Raw genomic sequence first — 26,274 nt, 5'->3', positions numbered from 1 at the left:
AAAGGAAAGAAGGCGGCGGCCTTTACTTAAGTGCATTTACGCCAAGAGGAATGGAACAGCAAGAAAGCCCGAGCTGGTGGAGGAAACACCCACGGGCTTTGCAGGCCAGTTTGGCTTTAATGCATTTTTTACTCCTGAGGGCAGCACACTGTGCTCCTAATGAAAGCACGTTTCATCAGTTCCTGACTTGGCAAAGTCAAATAGAAAGCCTTCACTATCTTTCAGCTTAGATGACGGGGCATATAGTACACAACTTCAGCCAGGATTTTATGCTGTTTTGGGAAACGGGATACACGTGGATCAAAAATAATATACAGCCCATAATTAGGGATTAGGGAAAAAAAAACCACACACCAGGACGAGTTGTTATGGAAAAATAGTCAACAAGGAGGTGGTGGGATGTATGTTTTTGGTATCTCAAACCACAGCATGTTTCCAATGATTACAAGCATTTGATTTATTGAAGATTATACTTTTTACTCTAATATTGCTATTTATCATGCGGTAATGGCTATAAACAATTATTTTATTAAGCATTGCCTCTTTTGTTCTTTAACGTCTGCAGCTTGTCCTGTTACGGAGAACCTAAAAAAGTTCTCCAAAGACTTATCGGTAGGGCTGCAACAACTAATCGATAAAATCGATAATTATCGATAATGAAATTCGTTGTCAACGAATGCCGTTATCGATTAGTTGGGCTGCTTACGTCACTGAGGCGCGCGACCACAAGATGCACAAATACACACAGATACACAGCCGCTCGCGCAATGGAGGTTACAGAAGCGCCGGCAGGAAAAAGCGCGCGCCCCGAGTCCTCCAAGGTTTTATAGCAATTTACATTAAACTCCTCTAAGAAGACGGTAACCTGCACGCTATTCAAGACCGAGATTTCATTGCATGTCATGCACGAACACTTAAAAAAAAACATGTTGGCGTTACGGATGGCGAAATGTCAGCAGGGTCGGTAAAAACTGTATCTTTTCATCGTGTACAAGTTGTATAGTTTAAATGCTTTTATTTAAACAGTTTGCTAACTTCGGGACAGTCGCGCTAGATCTGTTCACGTGTATCTCGCTAGCATCACATTGCGCAATCACCTTATGAGCAATAGTGATTAGTTAAATGGCGCTATTTTAGATTAGCTTAATTTACACGGTGCGAATAACAGTAGAATATTACATTTAGTGATTGTTGTGGTTTTCAGTGAATGCAAATAACAGTATATTTGTGACTATTAGCTTTTTGCATTTCCACAGTTGTTTTTATAGTCCAATAGATCAGTGTATTTTTTTTTAACTATATATATATATATATATACACTATATATTATATACTACATTTCATTTAAGGTTTAAAATGTCAAAATTAAAGATTATTAAACTCTATATGTGGCTTTTGCATTTTTAAAAGGTTTTTTATACATAAATAATACCCTGATTTATGTTTTTTTTTTTTTTTTTTTTTTTTTTAATAGTTATAAGCAAAATATCAAATTAAAGAAGCGGTCAGGTTTTATCCGATTAATCGATTAATCGAAAACATAATCGCCCAACTAATCGATTATTAAAATAATCGTTAGTTGCAGCCCTACTTATCGGTGTTGGAAAAAATGACTAACAAAACCCTGACACTGGAAACTCCTTTTACAAAAGGTTAAATATGTTCTTAAATGTTCTTGTAAAAGGATTTGACATGTCAATAATTATATATTTATATATACACCTTTCTATCCATCCATCTGGGAACCTCTGGAGTCCAACTAGGGGCCGTGGTGGCCAATAGCGACCACTGTATTTATTCCCATTTTTTGAGAACTTAAGTCAACATTTCACACACTTACGGGCAATTTGGGATGCCAGTTAGCCTAATCTGCATGTCTTAGAAATGCAGGAGGAAGCCGGAAAACCCGAAGGAAACCCACCAAGTACCAGGTAATCACTAAGCCACCATGCCGCCTATACAGTCATGGCCAAAATTGTTGAAGCAGTTCCCAAACGAAGAGTGGTCCAAAGTTTCGGGTGAGAGGTGTAAGAAGCTTATTGATGGTTATAGGAAGTGACTGATTTCAGTTATTTTTTCCAAAGGGTACGCAACCAAATATTAGGTTAAGGGTGCCAATAATTTTGTCCTGCCCATTTTTTTGTGTGGAGTTTTGTGACATTATGTCAAATTAGCTTTTTTTTTTGTTTTGTTCAATACACACAAAGAGAATAAACATGTGTATAGCAAAACATGTGTTAATGCAATACTTTACTGTGAGAAATATTAAATTTTCTGGAAAAAAATTCAGGGTGCCAACAATTTTGGCCATGAATACACCTTTTTTGGCTTAAACTGTGCGAGTACTCATCTTTCTAAATTAGCTGTCACTATGGGAACTTTTAATTATAGGGCTCTTGCGTGTGAAGTCAGATCCCAATCTAAAGCCAGGTTTTCGACCACCCCTTTGTTGGCTGACTGCAGACTCACAATGCAGGACAGCTGTTGTGCATGGGAATGCCACAACAACTGAGGTCAATAACCTGAAAGACTGCTTTATTACTGTTTATCAGTAAACCAGCAGGAAGACGAGGCTAATTCCGGTAAACAATGGAACCCTGCTGGGGATCACTGGTGTGAGAAGTAACCATTTAATCAGGTAGCCAAAGTAATGAAATAAATGTTTAATAAAATTAACACAAGGCAGCATGGCAGTAAAGAGATTAGCACTCTGGCTTGCACCAGCTCGGGTCTGTGTGTGAGAGTAATCCGGTTTTCTCCCAAGACATGCAGAGTGGGTGATTTGGTGTTTCCAAATTGCGTGACTGTGTGACCTACAATGTATTGGCACCCCGTCCCCGTGGGATAAGCTCCAGGCCTTTCGCAACCCTGTACAGGACAAGTGGTAAAGAGAATAAAGCTTTCCTTTGGCTGTTCCCGTCAAGGGGTCACCATAGTGGACCATCCGAACCCCACACAACTTTTTTTTTATTTGTTGGAGCACCTTTGGCACCAATTACAGCCTCAAGTCTTTTGAGTATTATGTTTTTTTTTCTTCTGGATGGTTCTCCTCTCTCCACAGAGAAACACTGGAGCTCTTTCAGACTAACCATCGGGTTCTTGGTCAGCTCCTTGGACCACAGGTGGTCTCCAATCGAGTTGTAGAAACATCTCGATAATGATCAGTGGAAAGAGGATGCACCTGAGCTCAATTCTGAGTGGCATGGAAAAGGCTGTAAATATGTACACATACACACTTGCAAAGATTTCAAACAAACTTCTTTCACATCGTCATTAGGGGTTGTTGTTTGTAGAACTTATAAAATAGAAAAATTATGAATTGAATCCATTTTAAAATAAGGTAACATGCAAAATGTGGAAAAAGTGCTGTGTATACTTTCCGGATGCACTGTACAGGGCAGCTCATAATATTCATCTAGAATTTGATATTTTTATTGGTAAAATCACTGTTTTTTCAAAGTTTACACGTATATTACCTATATATATTTTTTTGTCTTGAGGTACAAGGGTATTTTTAAAAACAAGGTTTTTTGGAGCATTTCAGCCTTATAGGTCACTAAAAATTTTGATTTGGAAAACTCCTGGATATGAGCCGATATGGATATTCTGAATATATATATATATATATATATATATATATATATATATATATATAATTCTGAAAATATCTTCTACACTGTGTGTTTCATGTCTTAGTCATGTGACTACTACATGTAGTCACATGACTACAACACGTCTAGTCTGCGACAAGTAAACAACGTAGACAATCATCCTGCTTTAATAGTTACACACAGTTACAGTACAAACACTTTTAGTAAACAATGAAAAAATGAAAAGAAATTATTATCCATAATTGAGGTAAAATGTTCAACTGATCATAATACTGATTTGTGATCACGGCATCAGAACAGGACATACTCAGTGAGATTTTTTTTCAGGCTGCTGATCAGCCAGCATGGCTTTGGAGTTAAGGTTATAGCGCCACCTGTTGGTTTGGCATGATTCTGACTGTATATTTTTTCAATTTCCATTTTCTTTTCTTTTTTTGGAGAATGGGGTAGAAAAAAAGTTTTTTTATTAGTTTTTTATTTGTTGTTGTTTACCTCAGACAAGTGGGCTGGGCCATGTGGACAATGGTTCAGCTTAACCAAATGATAGTTTAACATTAAATCCTATCTGATGAATGAGCTGTAAATATAAACGCATTGTAACTCTGGTAGCGCGCTGTCCTTGATAGTTTTATAAAGAACAGCTGGACTTGATAAAAACTGCTAAATGTCCAATGAGTGAAGTTTCTCAATAAACAGTATAACATTGTCTGGTCCTCCGTCATGTGTTCAGCAAAATCTATTGGCAGTAAATTTACCAAGTGATGCATCACTATTTGTCTTGGCAGTATTATCCATGACATCATGATTGCCTAACAAAATGGTGAAGGGCTTGATAGGGGTCACATGAACTCTATTAACTAATGATATGGCCTATCACATTTTTTAATTCATTGGCCATGTAGTATGGGCATCGGTGGCTCAGTGGTAGGTTTCTCACCTACCATGAAATGCCCAGATTCAATTTCCACCAAGTGGCCAAACCGCAGTCACTGGATGCAGTGCCAGGCCCAAGCACTGATAAAACTTGGAAAGTTGCGTCAGGAAGGGCATCTGGCGTAAAACCTGTGCCAAGTGCAAATCAGATGGTCCACTGTGGCGACCTATTGACGGGAGCAGCCAAAAGACTAACAACAACAATAGCTCTGAAGTATAAAGAGAAATATCGACTTTAGTTTAAGCCATAGTAAAAAAAAAAATGTATAAAGACCTAAATCTATCAATTTACTATGTACACACTGAAAACTGCAACACGCCCTTGCCTAAATAACCAAGATTAACATGTGGAGCTGGATCCTGGCCTTAGATGTGATGTGCTGTGCATCATGCTTACATCTGCCAAAACTGATCACTTAGCGCCCTCCTGTGATGAAATCCTGCAGTACATATACAAATCCTTGCCTGTTGACATATCCCTGTTTAATGAAACACTTGTTAAATATCAATTTTAAACAGAAGCATTTTACTCACGACGGTGGTCGGTGCTGCAGCCACCACGCAGTAGAGGATGAGCGGAGGAATGAAGCTGTTCTCCTCCACTCCCGGGTAGGGCTTCAGGAGCTCGGGGTCGTTGCAGAAGAAGCCCTGGATGTGGATGCCGAATATATCTGTGCACTCAAGGTAGTAGGCCAGGAGCACTGTGCCTGCCATGATGACCAGCTGGAAAGAAATCACAGTGCCAGATATGGTCATTCAATTCATATCATTATATTAAATCAGCTGGATTTTACCTTGCCACATCTGGAGTAACCCTTCAAATTTCATTAAAGCATCCACATTGCCATAATTCCTACAGCACTCCATTTTATTTATTTTTTCTTCCCTTCCACTTTCTTTCGAAGATTTGTCTGCAGGCTGATAACGGAGGTCATTGTATTAAAAAAAATTTTTTAAAAAAGATGTAACAAGGTCATTTTTGACATTTCCAAATAAGTACAGGTACGTTTCCCTATTTGGATAAACCAGATGTCACTTTAAATAATTTCTTGTTTTTTCCGGTCCACTAGATCATAAGCATGGTGCATAATAATCAAATCAACTTGCATTTTCTTTTCATTTGGGATGTCAAACTTTCACATTTTTCCCCTCAGATGGATTCTTTTGGACACCATGTTTCATTTCCGTTCCAATCAAGAGCCACTTTTGGTGCAGCACATGGCCACGTCTGTGTCCAGAACATCAGCTGTGTGACTGGAGCAATTAACACCAATGTTCTGATGCTTTACTGATGCCAGCTGGTGTTCGATACTTTATGCATCTGGATCGCTGTGTAGTCATTTAAATCACATTCTTCCAATTTGTTTTAATGATGTCCTTAAAAAGCAACTCTACCAGTTACTAAAATCAGAGAGCTGTGTGTGGAATGGTGGACACAGATTTGATGTCAGGGCTTATTATTTGTTTTATAATCAATGATAAGTCACTTTGTAATTGGTCAATAGTTGAAAGAAACATAGCTTGAATTTTTTCTGCAGTATTCAAGCACTGTTTCTCAAAGGATTAAGGTTAAGATACCACATTACTGGCAGCTGAGCACTGCAACACAAGTGCAAAAAGCCCAACCTACAATCTGAAGATAAATAACCGAGAACAATTGTCTTAAATACACCTAAAATAACAGGAAAAAAGCTAGTAAAAATACCTAAGGGGTGTTCAAGTCAAAACGGGACTTTTGATTGTACAGAAAAGAAGGGCATAGTAATAAGTAAGAAAATTCAAAATAAATACAAATATTTATCTATATAACCTCCTACTACACTAATGCACCTACACCAGGGTTTCACAAATGGTGCTTGGATACGATCTAGGTAGAAAGATTTCTCAGAATGGTGAAGCCACCCTACCTCAGGCCATGAAGTGGTGGCCTCCCAGGAACTCCCAACAGGTGGAAATGGCCCAAACACAAGAAAACTCCCAACCAAGTCCATGTTAAGTGCTGTCCGTGAATGTATGTGTGTACAGTTCCCACAGACAAATGCATCGTCTCTGCAAGTTGGTGGCTCCAGGATCAGGCGCTCTTCTCACCGAATGTTCACAGGAACGAGTGCAGTGGACTCTGAGCCACCTCATTCCCCACCTCATCATTCATAGAAGTACGACCTTCTTTAAAACATTTGCACCATTCAAATGTTTTACTGTTAAACGCTTGAAGTCGTTTGTATTTGGTTTTACAGAAAAAGTGGTTTAAGTGCTTTAAATGGTTTCAGTGTTATACCTTCATTGACGAGAAATTTCACCATGAGTCTCGGTTTGGCTTAAACAACCCTCGTACATTTCAGACATTTAATCCGGTGCCATCACCCACATTGGATCAATTCCGAAATCTAATTAGTTCATCTACAAACACTCGAGCAATCATCCTTGAGATATTGCACTAATGAGAAACCCGCGCAGCACTCTCAGACGAACAACCAGAAAACACCACCTAGTGGCCGAAATACAAAAAAACAGATCAAGCATGGCATAACGACTTCAAGGCCTAACAACAGTTCCAGTCAATATCATATAAAATGGTTAAAATCAATCTCAGACCATCTGAAGTGTTTAGAGTGATGTGATATACAGTAAATCCACCACAAAAGCATCTTTGGTGCAATGACACATTCAATTCATCTGGATGAAACTCTAACTCTATTGTCTATGTACAATCTTGACACTCAATCTTAAAAGGTCAAGTCACTTACCCTAATGGCGGTCTAAATCATTTTAAAACCACCCACAAAAATAAAAAAACAATCTCAGTTCGCTTTAAACTGTACGTTGTACTGCGAGGAACCAGTGAGTTTTACACAATATTTCACTGGATTCTTATTCTTAGAGCAGAACCGAAAATGTGCTGATCACTTTCAGCTTCTTCATCAGCAATGCAATGTGCCTGCTGATGTGCGGCTGATGAAATCGATTCCCAAGGAAGTGTCATCTTATTTATTAAGGTGATGGCCATGACATGATTTCCTATCTTGTCGACTATGCAAACTAGTGGGCGAGTGGAAAAATGTGCTGTGCTGCATGTATTGGTGTTCTTAAAAAAAACTAAAACTAAAATATGAGATTACTAAAGACAATACTGCAACACTACAATTGTTTCACAAAGAATTAAAATCACTCACTCATCGTCTATATCGCTTAATCCTGTAATCAGGGTCGCAGGGGGGCTGGAGTCTATGATAGGAAACTTAGGGCATGAGGCAGGGTACACCCTGGATAGGGTGCCAACCCATCTCAAAGACATATACACTTTTTTACACACTACAAGCAATTTGGCAACGTCAATTAGCCTAATCTGCATGTCTTTGGACTGTGGGAGGAAACCACAAGTATACAAAGGAAACCCACCAAGCCTAGCGAGAAGATGCAAATTCCATGCACACACAGGGACGGGAATCGAACCCAGACCCTGGAGGTGCAAGGCGACAGTGCTAAGCACTAAGCCAATATTGTATAACAAAAAACTCCAAATTAAAAGCGCAATAGGGAGAAATGGTGCTCTAGTGGTTACCTGGTGAACTACAAAAACATTGTATTCATCTGTAACCACCCTATCCATGCTCGTGTATGCAAAGCTCCGTCTATGAGAAGCTGCAAAGGCAACCAGGATCTATTTATATCAGTTCTATAAAAAGCTAGTTAGCACCCAAATAGAAAACTTGTACGATAATGGCAAGGACGAGAGAGGGGTAGTTTGGAACTGCAAGTTCATAGCTTAGTGGGAAAAAACACACTACCTTCCACATCATTAGACCTTTAGGCCAGGGATGGCGTCCCCAGTGACCGGTTTATCACAGCCATCTTGCTGTTTTTGATGCAACAGTACCGTTTCAAAACGCTGAAAGCATATTCACCCATAAAAAAGCAGAGGTCCATTAGTCATAGGAACATACAGGCAGCTTCCTTAAAGCCCGGGGGTTGTGCAGCACTCATCTATTAGAGCAGAGCGGATGTTCCGTGCTACAGAAACACAGTGAACCAGGTATAATTGGTAAAAGAACGTGAGTTTTTGGGAAATAGACATCATTTTATGCGTTTGAGAATCAATAGAAATGTGAATCAAGTGAATAAGTGAATGAACAAACAAATAAATGAATGGTATACACTATATGGTCAAAAGTAAATGGAGACCCTACCATCACATTCATGTATGTCTCTGTTTCATAACACCTCACTGCTGATATCGTCCTCCTTGCTATAATTAGTTCCTCTGATCTGCAAAGTGGCAGCAAGGTGTTGTAGAGGTTAGCACCCACAGGGTCATGGGTTTGATTCCCACAGTCCAAAGACATGCAGATGGTGTAATTGGCGTTCCCAACGTGTCCGTTTTGTGTGTGTGTGTGTGTGTGTGTGTGTGTGTGTGTGTGTGCATCCAGTGATGGATTGGCACCCTGCCCAGGGTGTATCTATCTCAACTCCTGCCCTAAGTGTCCTAGAACAGGCTCCAGGCACTCCCAGTTTGCGCACACATTTGCCCTTGGCAAAAATCATGTCTTCTATCATTTTATCATACCATAGTGCAAAAAAGTTGGGCCTGGTATACCCAGTAAAGGAAAATCCTTAACAAAAGGGGTGCTTCTAATTTGTGGGGAAAGTCTGGAGAAGAACCACACAATTTTTTGTTATAATCGTTCGTCCCAAAAGTAAAATTTATCTGATTACTTTAAAAAATTTATCTATGTAACATACTGTCGATTTCAATCCTGAAACACGTTTTACTACAAAAAGTAGATGGATTAACATCTTTGAAGGATGCAATTCAGATGCAAGACGCATGAAACGCCCAGATGTAAGCAGGGTCAAACTAAACCTCCTCCTTCTCGAAATGAAGCACTCCGAGTATTATGTATGCCTCGAGCACAACCACAGATGGAGAGCTGATGTTCGCAAGTTCCCTGGAGGTGCTTTTTAATCCTGTCCTGTGCCACGTGACCAGAAAGCAACCCTTAAAACACCCTGTGCTTATATTTCTAGTGTCGGTGGAGCTGATGAAAGCAGACCTGTATGCAGTAAATAAAATGTAATTGCTTGTTAATTGCCTGCATATTAGAGGATTAAAACATTCCACGACGTGAAGTTACCTAACCCACTTATATAAATGGCAACGTGTAAAGTGCTTAATACTATACTGTATTAATTAATCTCAAACACATTTGAACAGCCCGTGCAATCGCTACCTTATAATCTTGCTGCATACAGAGTTACGACCAGCAGATGGTGCGGAATGAAAGCAGGGATGGAGTCTTACACAAGGCAGCTTTATGGCAGAGAGATATATGCATCCAGAGCCACACTCGCCAATGTAACGTGGTGTGTGTGTGTGTGTGAGTGAGACACAGGGAGAGAGAGAGAGCACAACATGGTGTAACACATATTCGTCCAACAGGGGTCAGTACTTGACTAAAGACAGAAATGTAGCAGCAGAAAAAACTAACCAACCACAAAACATAGAGATAATAGACGACTTTTGGAAAAAATATATATTATAAGGGAACGTCGGCTGATATTCACAGTTAAAACCTAACGTTGCCTTATCTGCAATGTCAGCCTCTAAAAATGCAGGTGCATCCTTAAATCCATCATCCCACGGATCGATTTATCCATTTCTTGGTCAGAGTTTGTCTTACCTTCAAACATCTGTATATACTGTATAGCTTATGGCTGTGTGAGGCTGTATGCACGTTCCGAGATAAATAATTCATTCGGTGCACTGGAGCGCAGCTGTTCTGGGGCAAACAGCTCGACTATAACAAGCGCTGAGGAGAGCTGTAACATTGTGAGCTCAAAAACAAGTTTAACAAACCTTAAAAAATAAATAAATAAATAAATAAAAAGACAGGATCGGGTCTACTAAGGTAATGACTTACCTCCACAAAACACACTTACTGCATGCTAAGCAGAATAAGTACATATCAATTAAATTAATGCCTTTTATTAACGTATTCATTCATTCTTTTTTTTCACTCAAATTTTTCATTTTATTTTGACTTATGATATTTTGTCATAACCATCAGACAGTTTAAAAAAATGAAAAAGTCAGGCAATAATTTCGCAGTCAACCGAAACGCCCATAACCCCGCCATGATGCCCGTTTGTTCTATAACCTGTGCAGCTGCTCAGGTTCTTGTAAGTTTGATAATTTGTGATATTTTAAAGATTTGATACCACTGCGTCACAACCCTAACATGTCAACACCGCATCTCTTTAATTACATTACATTCAGGGTAATTTTTTAAGCAGGGTAATTAATATAAGCGGGATGCTGGTATTCATTTTAAGTGCATTAGTTAGTGCTAGTATATCACGGGATTTTGTTAACAACGTCAGACGTCAACACCATCGGGGAATTCATCTGCTGGTGGTAACGTATTGTGTGACAATTACAGCCAAAGTAGGTTTCATTTCACTGCCTGAAATACTTTTTTTAAATTAATTTTCTTCACTGAGCTACCTTAAAATTAACATGAGGACAAATAGCAGAATAATTTTGAATGTCTTTATCGTTAAAATGTTTGAGAATAGCTGCACTGGGTCTAGTTGGAGGTACTTGTAGAGAGATCATTTATCCATTCCTCTGTGCAAAGAATGTCCTTCGTCTTCTTAAGTTAGTGTATGTGAATGTTCTGCTTCCAATCAGACCAAGGATTTGCATTATGTTTCAGATCTAAATGCCAACAAAGGGCTCATTTGTGTTGGAAGTTCTTTGATTAGTTAGATACTTTTTTTTCCACCTGCGCACCATCATATCTAAACCCCTTGGGGACCTGACGAGTATCAATTTACTTACACTTAGAGTCAAAATGTAGTGCTTTTAATAATTGGGGCACATACAGTACACTACCCCTCAAAAGTTGGGATCACTTTTGAACTCCATGGCCGTTTCTGATTTTTAGTTCTTTCTACATCGTAAAGCAATGCTGAAGGTGTTCAAAATATGCAATAATCTCTCATCTTCTAAACTATCCAAGAAAAGCTGACCTTCACGTCTTAAAATAACAACTGGTCGTTGTTGTTACATAATTACCCAATTCCATACATATTATTTCTGGACTGCAAAATGCTGAAGCTGAGAAACACCGATACGGCATGATACAATACAAAGCGAATCGACATCTAGGTATCGCGAGGTCCCTGGGAATTCCCATCTTTTATTTGCCAAATGTAAATATTGAGAATATTTTGAATAAATGTGATCAAAATCCTTGAAGTGTAATTATCTAAGATATTGTAGGTACAGATCACAGGGAGGACCCAGGGACCACAAGTTCCAGCCAGAGGTCGCCTAATTATCACAGAAACCATCAATGTGTGTAAGAAACAAATTATATTAGAAACGCTAGCATGGCAACACATCTCTAGAGTCTCTAGTCCAGGGTTCAGCTTCTACTAAAAAGGAATGAATAAATATATTCGAAACCACATCCTTAATGAAATGTTAACTTGCCTTGGGTATATTCAGGAGTTTTTATATCTGTGTCTTTGTCTGGCAGCAGCAATAACATCTGTAGCTTAAAACACTGACAGGGAGTTAGAAACACACCAAGGAAGCCTATTTTTTATAACCCGGTTATACACGGACTACAAGAATTGCTGACTGCTTCGTGAATTAAATCGATTTGCAGTGCGTCTCCTCCCAGCCAAGATCTGTGCTCATGCTTTCCTGTTATAGAATGTCATCTACATGTTTTCTGCGTTTCGATTGAAGATGATGTGCAAGCTTACTCCAGAGGTTACGACGATGATATTGAATCCTGATGATGCCACAGCAATCTGCTGCTAGGGATGCAAGAGATTAAACCTAGCTATACTTTATGGGTGAGAGACTTAGCATAGTGAGACTAGCCAATCATAGGTGTCTATAAACTCGTGTATCTAGAAGAGAGTAGATAGTACCTCCGTCCTTGTGTGTTAAGCTGATCTGTGAAGCAGCAGTTCAAAATAATGCAGTAGTTGGTTTAACGTGTCACAGAGAAACACTGTATAGAGAACAGAGAAACACTGTATTAGCCTTCGCTTGCATCACTCCGTTTGGCAACGAACCAATTAACGAGAAAATGAAAATATTTCCATGATGTCTAACTGCTTTCAGTTCAGGCTCAAAGAGTTAAGGCTGTAGCTTACTGGATTACAGATCATAAGGTCGGAGGTTTAAGCCCCAGCACTGCCATGATGCCACTGTTGAGCCCTTGAGCATGGCCCCTAACTCCATCTCCTTCCTTCCAGGTGCTTACTCACTCACTTACTCATCTCCAAAACCACCATCCTGTATTCAAGGTCGCAGGGGCCAGGAGCCTATCCCAGAATCCTTAGGGCACGAGGCGGGGTACACCCTGGAAAGGGTACACACACATACACTCACTCACACACACACTAGAAGAATTTCAGTCAGGTTTCAGGCCACATCATAGTACAGAAACTGCACTAGTTAAGATTGCAAACGACTTGTTTTTAGCTTCAGACCAAGGCTGCATCTCAATATTAGTCTTACTTGATCTAAGTGCTGCATTCGACACCATAGATTATAATATTCTCATAGACCGCCTACAAAATCATATAGGTATTCAGGGGCAGGCATTAAAATGGTTTAGATCATACCTGTCTGATCGATACCATTTTGTAGATCTAAATGGAGTACCGTCTGATGTAATGCCAGTGAAATATGGTGTCCCACAAGGGTCAGTTTTAGGACCTCTCCTGTTCTCAATTTACATGCTTCCCCTGGGAAACATCATTAGAAGGCATGGGATTAGTTTCCATTGTTATGCTGATGATACCCAATTATACATCTCAACAAAACCAGATGAAATACCCAAGTTGTCTAGATTAACAGAGTGTGTCCAGGACATAAAAGATTGGATGACCAATAACTTTCTTTTACTAAATTCAGATAAGACAGAGATATTGCTCATCGGCCCAAAAACCAGCACACAACAGCTTTCACAATTCAGCCTGCGTTTAGAAGGATGTACTGTTACTACTAGCTCAACAGTAAAAGACCTGGGCGTGATATTAGACAGCAACTTGTCTTTTGAAAATCAGATTTCCAATATCACAAAAACAGCCTTTTTCCATCTTAGAAATATTGCCAAACTTAGGAGTATCCTATCCGTATCTGATGCAGAAAAGCTAGTTCATGCATTCATGACCTCCAGACTGGACTATTGTAATGCATTACTAGGTGGTTGTCCTGCATCCTCAATAAACAAGCTACAGTTAGTCCAAAATGCAGCCGCCAGGGTTCTCACTAGATCCAGAAAATATGATCATATAACACCTATATTATCATCCCTGCACTGGCTACCTGTTCAATTTAGAATTAATTACAAAATAGTACTACTTACATACAAGGCTTTAAATGGTTTAGCTCCCTCATACCTAACCAGTCTTTTGATACGCTATAATCCACCACGTCCCTTAAGATCACAAAACTCCGGACTTCTGGTAATTCCCAGAATTTTAAAATCTACAAAAGGGGGCAGGGCATTTTCATATTTGGCTCCAAAGCTTTGGAATAGCCTTCCAGACACTGTTCGGGGAGCAGACACGGTTTCCCAATTCAAAAGTAGGCTCAAGACGCATCTCTTTAATCTGGCATACGCGTAACACATCCCATAACCTCATACTCCAGTACACCTATCCTGAATGGCAACTACACTAATTCTCTCCATCTTTTCTGTATTTTTCTACCCATCCTGAGACATCTGGAGATTGTGCCAGCTTCAGTAGACAAAGGCCAACCCTGCGAGGTTTCTAAAGCATCTTGAGAAGGACCTGCTCCAGCTAGATTCTGCTTTATGATGGCTGGAGCTACACATCCTGCTCCTGTGCTTCCAGTGATCTGACCCCATCTGCCCTCTGCACCTACTGCTGAACTGAATCTACACAACTTCTGATATATTGAACTTTCACCTGCACAACACACTTGATGTTATTTCTATCTGTTATCACCCAGATGAGGATGGGTTCCCTGTTGAGTCTGGTTTCTCTCAAGGTTTCTTCCTATTGCCATCTCAGGGAGTTTTTCCTTGCCACTGTCGCCGTCACCCTTGGCTTGCTCATCAGAGACATTTCATTCATCATTCATTCATTTAATTATTATCTAGACACATTTTTCTCACACATACACACTTCCAAATATTTTCTTTTCTTTTCTTTCTTAAAAAAAAAAAAAAAAAAAATCTTTCATTTTTTTCTTGTGAAGCTGCTTTGGGACAATGACCATTGTTAAAAGCGCTATATAAATAAAATTGAATTGAATTGAATTGAATACAGGCAATTCAGGAATGCCGAACAAACCTAATCGACATATCTTTGGAATGTGGGAGAAAACTGGAGTACCCGAAGGAAACCCACCGAGCACGGGGAAAACATGCAAACTCCATGCACACAGACGGGAATCGAGCCTGGCCGGGAATCGAACCCAGACCCTGAAGGTGCAAGGCGACAGTGCTAACCACTATACCACCGTGCCGCCTCCTTCCAGGTGATGTATCCTTAAATTCCTAACTGGGATCTGCGGTAAAGTATATGTGACAAATAGTGGAATTTTTAATAACATTGTTAGGCAAATTATTACCTCTCATTCATTTGTATTTAATAACCACTAGAGTACGTCACAGGATGTAAGGTAGGAAAAAACCCTGGACAGGGCATTTATACAGCACTATGGGCACACACACCTTTTTATACGTTTACATCAAGCGGGCAACTTGGAGTACCCAGTCGGTGTCCTGCCAATATCTGGGAGGAAACCAGAGAATAATGAAGAAACCCAAACAGGAAGATCCTGGAGCTGTGAGATGACAACAATACTCCCTGCAACATGTCAACTATTCAATCAAGATGTTAAACACAAAATGTGAGTTTTTTTTTGTAGGCTGCTGTCTTCATACTCACAAATCTTGCCTACAGAACATAGGCCTGTTCTCCTCCTGCCAGGATCTGTGTTGGTGTTATTTGAGTCCCATTTTGGTTAAATAATAAACCGTGTGTAGGATGAAAAATAAGACACACAGGATTGCAAAAGAAGCTGTGAATGTGTCTAAAGTACCCACAAGGTTTTAAACAAAATTACTGCGTTCCAATATAAAATACATCATCTTTAAGGTCAGCTGTCAATCCAACACCTCTGAGTAAACTGAAACACGGGCATTTGGCAAGGCTGAACAGGGCTCCTGTACACTATGACATCAATCAACCTGCTATGGTTACTTAACTACAGTAAGTAGGGGTGTGTGTGTGTGTGTGTGTGTGTGTGTGTGTGTGTGTGTGTGTACCCTTTTAAAATGAAATCAGCCATTGGATAACTACTGGAGTAACATAGACCGGCCATAATATTGAAATTATTTACAGTGACACCACCTAGAATTTGGGTTCCCCTTGTGAGAACAGTGCAGCTCTTCTCCCTCAAGGAGTGGCTCCAGGGGTATGCTGTTGTGTCTGACACCAGTATGTTGATAGGCGCGATGGGGATCAGACTTGTCCTAATCAGATTGGGATCTGGGAAATTTGGTGGCTGTGTCAGTAGCCTTGGGGACTTTGCCTAGTGGGTCCTGTGCATAGAAGGCTGTGGTGGACAGGGTGTTCTGATACCTTTCTATCATGACCACCAACGACTTTTTTTAACGATTTATGCTGCATTGGCTTCCTGGACAGGCTGGACTTTGGTCCCCACGAGTACAGTATGGGTGAGCCTTGGAGGGCTAGTCGGTGATCAATGTTGTTCAGTGTAGTTTCATTGTGATGCATAGTGCTTTATGCTTCATATCCTCCATATGCAAGACTTTCCCCATATAAAAAACTGTAAAGTTGCAAATAATTAATCAACATCCTACAAGCCAGAGTTTAGCAGCAGATTTAGCTGATAAAGTTACCTTGAAATTGAGACGTATACGTAGCCTCAAGAGTAAATGGCAAGGGGAAGTAATGAAATCCCGCTTTCAATGAGAAAAAAAATATCTAGCCATGGTGTGTGCTACAGTCCTGTTCTGCTGCAAGCTGTCTGAAAGGCGGGCAATAACAGATGGCTCAGGTAGGCTGGTGACAGAGGCTGTAAATGCTGGCAAGAGCAGTCAGCAGTTTGCATTTTTTTTCCCCTTATTTTTTATTTTTAGAAACCCACTGTTTAGTCGATGGCTGAAAAGCCAGGCATAGGACAGTGGGTAGAGGTGTCACTCGTGGCCTCAGGGGCATCAAGGGATAAAATCCCTTGCTCACACACATACAAGCAGTGATCTAAGGAAAGCCACTTCAACAAGAAGTGCTCAAGCACTAGCTCAGCATTCACAATGTCCACTCCAAGCTCTCGCACTAAACTCTGTCAATAGAGTTAACCTGAGCCACTGCTGTTTCAAGTGCCCCAATCAAATAAGTAATAGACACAAACCATGTGCAATTAATAATCTGTGCATCGTCTGAAGAATGTGCGCGCATAGATGGCTGAGCTCCTCTGATTTTAGCCCTTGACTGCAGAAACAGAAAGACCAGCACACGAAAAATGGACAGCGTCCAACTCGGGCTCAGTAGATCTCAGGGGGGGACGGAGCGAACATATGTCATCATATTGCTGCGTCAGTGAGGAGGCCATTTCATAGGAAGGACATTCTGAGACATACAAATTAAAATGTCTGTGTAATCTCTGAGGTAGTATTTTTGTTCTCCATTTTCATGGAATGCAATGTATAAACTTAAACTGCAATGCCATGTTATGGGCATTGTTGCTTTGTTATTCATTACATGATAAATGAGGGGGTATGTACAGTACTGTAGAGCTTGGATTTTTGGCCACAAATGTAAAAAAAACAGACCACAGACTTTTCTTTACTGTCATAGTCTGGGTCTGTAGGTCAAATCACGTGTTCAACCACGGAGTCATTTCTTCTAGTAATCACAAGTCTAATGTTAATTATTCATTATTCCTCTTTATTAATTCATCATTTAAAAAAAAAATCATAATACAGCACATGCAGATACAACTATTCCATATATGTAATTACACTAATAGGCCGACATGCTTCAGATGAACGCTATCCAAACATCCAGTGTCTGGCCACTTCAATAGGAACACCTGCTTATTTGTTCAATTGTCTAATCAACAGCAGAATAAATACATTTAACAGGTTTTAGTTACTCTTCACATTACTCATCAAAATGTAAAAACCAATTTGGTTACTCATGTTACAGTAGATAAGCGGATGTCAGATAACCAGAAATTGCTGGAGGAAAAGAAAGTCCAGATCTGCTCCATTGTCCATTGCCAAGATCTACTCTGAGTAGACTGGCCAGACGGGTTCAAGTTCACAGGAAGAGTACAAGAGCTTAAACACTCTTTACAGCAGTGGTGAGCAGAAAAGCATTGTTCTGACTGAACCGTCCTTGTTAATGTGAGATACAAAGCTAACTTCTAACACAAGGCCGAATCTCAAACCCCTTTTTACCTGATGAACAAGGCTACTACTTGGTTCGTGGAATAACGGATGCAACAGCCTACTGTACGCCTGGGAAGTGCACTAGCTTCCCATTTTATGCTATTTGGGACTCTAGCACTAACAATAGCAAAACCAGGAGGAATCACAGATTTGTACACCGTCTGAGGTCATCACGTTATTTTAACAAATCAACCTTCCAGGCGGACAATGCCCCAAATTGGGAATAAATTGCGGACAAGAAGAATAATTTTCACGCACGATTTGGCCATGATTTCTGACCTCAACACCATTTAATGTCTTTGGGATATGTAGGGTTTGACTCACGCAACATCAACAGAAAATCTTGATCAAAAAAATGTCATGTTGTGTAACATTCTCGAGACATTGCCACTGAGAATGTGTGCTGTTAAAAAAGCTAAAGGTGAACCAACAAAATATGAGAGGTTTTTTTCGGCCCGGCATCATGCTTTATGTTTTATTGAAGCAGCATGAGCATGTTTTTTTTCCTGCATTCTACAGTTTTTGTCAGGACTGGCTATGACATTTTCATTTTTGTTTTGCTTTCAGAGCTTTAGTATTCACGCAGCATGGGGAATAGAGCAGACGGATGAAGACAAGCAAAATGCACAAGCGCTTTGTCAGAGCCTGTGAAAGCAACACACAGCTCTGGCTTTCACAGCCTAAGAGGCACTTCAACCAGATGAATCAATGTGTGTTTGTTGCTTGTGTGTCTGCCTTCAATTGAAACCACCTTCCATAGTATCAAACGAGTGCGGTTTATCCCTTAAATATTAAAATCTGTATTATTATTATTATTATTATTATTATTAATAAAAATAAAATCGAATACAATAAAACATGCTTTTGAAAACGGGTCACTTGGCAAATAAAATACAAAATGGGGTACAACACCTATGCTAATGACTTAAGGACATTAAGATACCTAATGTGAATGTATCATTATTTTTTTTTTTCATACAGTGAAACCTTGGTTCACGAACCCTCCCATTGAACAAAGACATGGGTACATATAAAAATTATGTGCTAACTTTCTCATGTACGTTTTATAACATACATTATATATATATATATATATGCTATATATATATATATATATATATATATGCTTTGTTTTATTTGCTTTGTTTTATTTAATTAATCTATGCATATACAACATGTTAAAAACACGCTATCTACACTAAAAAGCAGAAAGTTTGCTTAAAGTTTGCCAAATAAACCCTGAAGACCACATTTGGAATGAACTGGAACACAACTGTGGGGCTTCCTTAGCAATCGATCATCAGTGCCTGATCTGACTAATACCCTTGTGACTGAACGAGTACAGTTCCCTACAGCAGTGCTCAAATATCTAATAGAAAGTCTTCCCGGAAGAGGAATAGTGGTTATTACAACAGCAAAGAAAGACTAAATATTGCAATGTTCAACAAACACATATGGATAAGACAGTCAGATGTCCACAAACTTTTGGTCTTACAGTGCATGTTGCCAAAGCAATTTCCTATTACTTTGCATACATATTTGTAAATGGAGCACAAATTACACCTCAATTATAGAGTCACTCATACATACATAATACCTCAATTTGTTTCTTACTTATACTAATCGCTTAGTTAGGCTGGGACTAGGATAGTTTGGCAAGTTTAATAAACTCAGCTCAGTGTTCCTCCAGGGTGATAAAAGAGACAAACATCAATGGTGTCTGACAGCTGGGGAGTTATTTTGGTGCCAAAAATCTGAGACCAACAATGATAAACTGAAATGTCAGAAAGGGGACGAGGGTGTCTCCATGTGTTTCTGTATAAAGACTTCCAAACAAATGCCGAATGCAATCCCGGTGTCTTACACACAGCGGGAGCCAAACATGCCCTTGCATGGGAAAAGCATGGCACTTTATCAGCATTGTACAGCTTTGAGTTTTCAGGCACAATAACCCTCCCTAAAAGTGATATATGCAGAGCGAGAATGTCGACAAGAAGGCAACTTTGAAGTGTTGATGGTCCTCAGCGATCAAGGGGATTTAGCACGAATTTTAATTAAACACCCAGCCAGGATAGTGAACAGCCTAAGGATTATAAAAAAAAAAAAAAAATTTTTTTTTTTAAACAGATTGCACTGTGCAGAAAAAAAAAAAAAAAATGGGACCGCAAGACCTGGATCACAACTGAGGATACAAATGAAAAACAAACTCATTAGAATCATGGAATACTTTGCCCAAACTGAAACCTTACCTCCACAAATATGAAGCAAGGTATGATGGAGTAACTGCGCTGCATGTTGTCCGAGGCCATATTCCCAACAAAGTCAGGTTGATGATGGTCTAAAGGAAATAAAAAATAACCCAGTCAAATTAATGCACAGACTAGGTACAATACAATTACAACACGATTTCTGACAAGAATTAATATTTCACAAAATGCCAAGAGACAGAAAAGAATGAAGACAGGAGGGAAATGGAGAAAGAGACTACAGGAATTTGTCAGCACCATTTAATTAAATAAGTAATTTATTCATGTGCCATGGCTACGTTTACTGAATGTTAAACACAATTCATGCTTATTGAGAGTTACAGTACAGACCACGGACGAAAGGTGAAAGCTGACTACTGACTAACCAAGTTATACTGTATACCTTACAGACCATGGCATTTCAATTAACTTACAATTATAAACTCAGTGGGAAATAAACAGTACTGTTTAAACAACAGATGACAGTCTATAGGCCTGATTAGAGGAATACACTTGAGTCAGTCTTTTAGGTTTGTTTGTATTGTGTAGGCTCCGTGTTACCAGGGCAGCTCTGGCCCCTATTCACAAGTTCTCCGGGTTGTACTGTGGTGCCTGGAACCAGCACGTTAACGACTGATGCTTTTGGTACAGTGGAGCGCAAGGTGGGGCCTCCATGGATCCGACTTGTTTGTCCTGCACACAGCATAGATACTCTCTGCCTGCAGAGCCCCATGTGTAGTGGGCTGTGGTGCACTGGGTGTTCTGGTACCTTTCTGTTTCTCGCCTGCCAGGCAGAAGTTTAATTCTTACCCAAAGTCCAAACCCCAGCCACTGGATGTAGTTTCTGTCCCACACCCGGATAAAATGGGAGGGTTGTGTCAGGGAGGGCATCTACAGTAACATAAAACTTGTGTTGTGTGTGGATCGGATGCTCCGCTGTGGCGACCCCACGACTAGTCACCCAAAAGAGAAATAGTGCTGCATTGGCTTTTCTGTGGGCCACAACATGCATAGATGAGCCTTGGGTGACCATGACATCATCATATTTGCCAAGTTTACAACAACAGTGAAACCTCGGATTGCAAGTAACGCGGTTTGCGAGTGTTCCGCAAAACAAACAAAGATTTTTAATAAATTTTTACTTAAAAACGAGCAAGTTTTGGTTTACGAGTGCCGAGGAACATGTATCACGCATACGCTTCTTGTTTTGACGCAGAGCATCACGTGATCACAACTGAGCCAACGGTTTTTCTCTCTCTTGTGCTGCAAAATTGTGGTTAAATCGTCTCCCATGCTGGGTCTTAGTGCTCATCTCTTACTGGTATAATTAATATCCGTGCACGTGTGTACTGTTTACTATAACACTGTGACCACGTGTGTGCGCGTAAAACATATTTTATTTTGTGTTTGTAAGCGTGTGTGTACAGCGCGCATATAAAGCTTATAACACACGTTATAGAGGTTAAAAATCCATTTTCTCCCTCAGCCTGTTTCAACTTATGTTATTACTTTTTAAAGGTAAAGTGCAGGTTCATTTGTTTGCAAAAACGCACACAGTGCCTGCGCGTATAAACGAAAACACTTACTTTTTTTTACTTTTAAGTTAAGTGTAGGTTAATTTGTTTTATTTTTACTTTATATTGTGTTAATTATTTTTATTTTTAAGCTTTGTTTCTCTTTTGCATGTATCTTAATTTCTAGAACTGTAGTATTTCTAGTGCTGTTTTTCTTTCAATTTCTCACTAGTGCAAAAATGTTTGAAATTATTTAGAACATAAGAATAAAATAATAGTTAAGCCATGAACTCAGCACAGCTGTGGCTGTGGAAAATACAGCAATATCAAAATGGGATTTTCCTTTCCTCTTACAGGAATTATGAAATGAAGAAAACTCTATAAACATTTAAATGATGGATTCTTGCTGGTTCCACATTGCAGATTCATAAAGAAAATGCAAGCTGTATGCTGGAACTCCATACTCACAGAAAGCCAAGCTCGGGCCTACAATGGGGATCCAGAAGATTTGAAGCAGGAACGCCACACACTGTGCCACCACGCTGCCCTGTAACTTTCTTTTTCTGGCTAATTTAACTGAAATCCATGCATAGTGGTTTAAAAAAAAAACAGGAAATCATTTGAAACTCAATATGCCTCTTTTCTAAATCAAGTACTAACTAGCCTCATGGGGAAGATTTATTTAGCACGGCAGTCACATTAGGAACATAAAGCACACAAAATGATAAGTGAAACTTTTTCGACATCAAGAAACATCTTTAACACCATTCATTTAACATTAAGCTTTTGGAAATTGGGCAGTTCTATATAACTCACAGGTAAGTATGCATCAATACCACTCTTTGCCAGACTAAGAATAGGTGCAAGTAATTTAATTTGGGTGCAATTTCTAGTGTCCCAGAATACAATATAAAGTAACTTTCTGAAACGTCCCAAGTCTGAAAAATATCATAAAATATACCTGCTATTGCCTGAAACTATGGTGCATGTAAAATGACTTTCTGCAGAGTAAAATCCTCACCCATCCACTGCACTGTTAAACTGATGAGGGACATCGACACCGACACTGCTGCGAGTCCAAATATCAGTGATGAAGCTGAAAGCTGAAATGTCTTGCAACAGGTTGTTAATGTGCTTTTTCACAAGGTCAACCAGCCTTGGAAGCACTTTTCATTTCCTTTGGGTAAGGTTTTTTTCTTTTTTTCAAATGTCATGCAATCCTGCTTACTGGAAAAGCCATATACTATTACATACTGTATCTGATCAGTGAATAAAATTTTTTTGGGATGTTCTTCCGCACCATGGCAATCACTTAAACAACAGCGTCACAATGTTATTGCACCTTAGACTCAAGACGCAAGAATATTTTACATTCAAAGGACGATATGGATTATATATTATAATCCTATATAATAAATAATATATTATCATATAATATTGTATAATATACACATGATTTTTTTATATATATATTATATACTTAAAAACATTTACATTCACACATCTACTAAGAATGACATTAATTTCCCAACACTGTCAATGCTTGAAAAGAAAAGATTAAAAACTTTGATAGCACTACCGACTCGTGTAGGGACATGATCATAAGTGAATCGGTAATCTTCTCTAAACTGCAGTTTATAACACTGTTGCCATTTTTGAGTTCATTAACTTAATAAATAGTTGTAATTCGCTCTCAACATAAGATAGCTCTCGAAGTGGCTGGGAAACAAGACACAGGCAGACCAAGAGATGCACTGGGAAGCTTGGTTGACCAAACAGACAGACTAAAGAGAGATGCACTGCAAGCTAGCACATCAACACAACCTTACTTCTGGTTGCAAACACAAGCTGACCCGATTGCTGTTCCCGAAGTTTACTCTCATTAGAATGCTTTTCTCATACCCAGGGAGATTGGCCCATTTCATCATCTCATTAGATTCATTAAGAGTGACGCACGGTTTGGCACGAGAGACAAAAAGTAACCAGGCATTAAACAGTGGTAGTCGTATTTCTAATAGAAATTTATTCAAACAAAATTATACGCCACTATCTCTGCACAGGAACAATGGAACTTCCTAGCATGCAGTGATCTTAGCTCACTCCTGAACAGTCAAGCAGGCAGCCATCTTTGTTTACTTTCATGATTTAATGTAAAATCATATTTATTTACATTTAGTCATTTGGCAGACGCTCTTATCCAGAGCGACTTACCTTTTTTTTTTTATCTCATTACATATCTGAGCAGTTGAGGGTTAAGGGCCTTGCTCAAGGGCCCAACAGTGGAAACTTGGTGGTTGTGGGGTTTGAACCTGGGATCTTCCGAACCATAGTCCAATGCCTTAACCACTGAGCTACCCCTGGCCCTCATGACTTCAGTGATACTAGAAAGTTCTTTAGCTATTAAATATTGCATAATTCCACTAATACTGTATCTAGTGTCATCCAACATGAAATAACAAGCAGTGTTGAAAAGTATGATCATACAGTACACCACCAGGCAAAAGTTTGGACACACCTTGGTCTACCCTGATTTTTATTACTTTTAACATTGTAAAACAATGCTGAAAACATCCAAAATATGCAATAATTTCCTTTGAACGGTTAATATTGAGATGTGTCTGATACTTATGCTCTGAGCATATGAGGTGCTGTTAATTACAGATTAAAAGTAGATTTAATAAAATAAAATAAAAAAAGAAGCTTCAGTGAGGTTAGCTATTTTCCATCAAGATGATACTGTACTGTAGGTAAGCTAGCTACTTTAACAAAACAGTAGCATGGCTGTAGCATTAGCTGCTATGTATCATGATTAGCTTGCAGACTGACATTAATTGTTAATTGCAAAGTAGCTTCAACGCTGCACCTGAAGTAAATCTATTCAAGCTGAATAAATCTTATAAACATCTCATCTACAGTAGATGAAAGCAAGAACAAAAATCACATGCAAAATGCTACAAGACAGCTGTAATTTAGTGTGTGGTCTGAATGAAAAGATTCACATACTTTGGGGAGAAAAAAAAAACATGTTTATACTGAATAACAATTTCAAAAGCAGACTCAACAAAAAGGGTTGCTGAACATGTTTGTGCTGCTAAGGCTTTTAGTCTACATCCATCAAAAAGGTTTGTCTTTAACAGAAAACACAAAGTAATAAATAATCAGGTTGTGAGACTCAACTTAGTTAAGGATGATAAAATTCTCTGCCTGTGGAAAGTAAACATGCTGGGCTGATATGGTGTATTCTTATCCTGAATAGTGCAATTATATATTTTTAAAAAACGTAATATATATCTAAAAAAAAAATTTATAAATAAATATATATATATATATATATATATATATATATATATATATATATATTCTAAAGTGTAAGAAAGAATATTAAATAAGGTAAATGTATAGTCAATAAATACATGCTAAAATGTTTTTATTTATACATAACGATTTAGTGTAAAATATATTTAATATTTATTTACACAAAACATAAAATAGATATGATGAGAAAACAACCTTAAATAAATTATTTACATACCCAGAGTAAGAACTTACTGTAAATAATGCATAAGAGAACCACTGGATTTTAAATGCGTTCACAATAATCAAGCAGGATATACATTATAAGCAGAATGAAACACTAAATTATCATGATTACACAACAACCACAAGCACAAGCTGTTGCGGTGGTTTCAACTAAAAGAGCAAATGAAAACGACTTAATTAACAATGATTTGTTCGAGCGCTCATTTGTCGGCTCTTCTGTTTGTAATTGCGCCGCATTGATTCCCAGATGCCTGGAAATTGAATCAGTCCTCCTGTTTGGGGAAAAAGGGAGTACCGCAAATACCAGCCAGTCATATTCCTCTGTTACAAGGCGATACTACAGAGATGCGAAAGGTGAGGCCCTTCAGGTATCGTGAACTATATATCTTAATATTCTAGACTTAATCTAGATGTTTTTACATAAATACATAAATCAAAAGCTGCGACTTGAGTAAAATATGCAAATAACTGATTGCCTGCCTTTTTAGTATGAAGGTGGATACGCTAGACTATTTCTGTAGGGCAAGTTGTGGTCAACTTCCTTCACATCAGAATTTTGTAAACAAACAGCATGGAATACAGTTTACATTCTTACAGTCATATTCTAGGCTGCACAACTGCACAATTAATCGAATTTTAATCTCTGTCATGATTTTGCCTCCCACAATCAAACGAACATGATACTGAAAATGCGTGCTCAATAGAACACAGAATAATGTGAGAATAATTCCAAAATTAGCGAGCACAAATGTGATACACCCACAAAGATTTAGGAGAAAAGCCATGCACATGTTCATTTATGCAAGTGTAGTATTGCAGCCTGTTTATGGCGCTACATTGCGATTGAAAGTCACATGAATGTGCCTTGTGCACACATTTTTTCAGTGGTGGGGTCAGTGGCTGATGTCTCTGCACATTTTAGTGATCTGTCTTCCCATTGATACCTAGACAG

The 26,274-nt window shown here is 38.9% G+C and overlaps 1 protein-coding gene across 1 annotated transcript in view; it reads right to left on the bottom strand.

Moving 5' to 3' along the window:
- The window catches only part of plppr1 (phospholipid phosphatase related 1), a 51,703-nt gene that overhangs the window by 10,388 nt on the left and 15,041 nt on the right, over window positions 1-26,274 (bottom strand). The window contains exons 2-3 of the mRNA XM_053516489.1: window positions 20,272-20,360; window positions 5,079-5,267 (exon numbers count right to left, since the gene is read on the bottom strand). Coding sequence (XP_053372464.1) covers window positions 5,079-5,267; window positions 20,272-20,331 — 249 coding nt within the window. The 5' untranslated portion in view covers window positions 20,332-20,360. The remainder of the gene's footprint in view (window positions 1-5,078; window positions 5,268-20,271; window positions 20,361-26,274) is intronic.

The sequence above is a fragment of the Clarias gariepinus genome, chromosome 17 (assembly GCF_024256425.1).
Source record: "Clarias gariepinus isolate MV-2021 ecotype Netherlands chromosome 17, CGAR_prim_01v2, whole genome shotgun sequence".
NCBI classification, from domain to species: domain Eukaryota; kingdom Metazoa; phylum Chordata; class Actinopteri; order Siluriformes; family Clariidae; genus Clarias; species Clarias gariepinus.
This window is presented reverse-complemented; position numbering and strand designations above follow the sequence as displayed.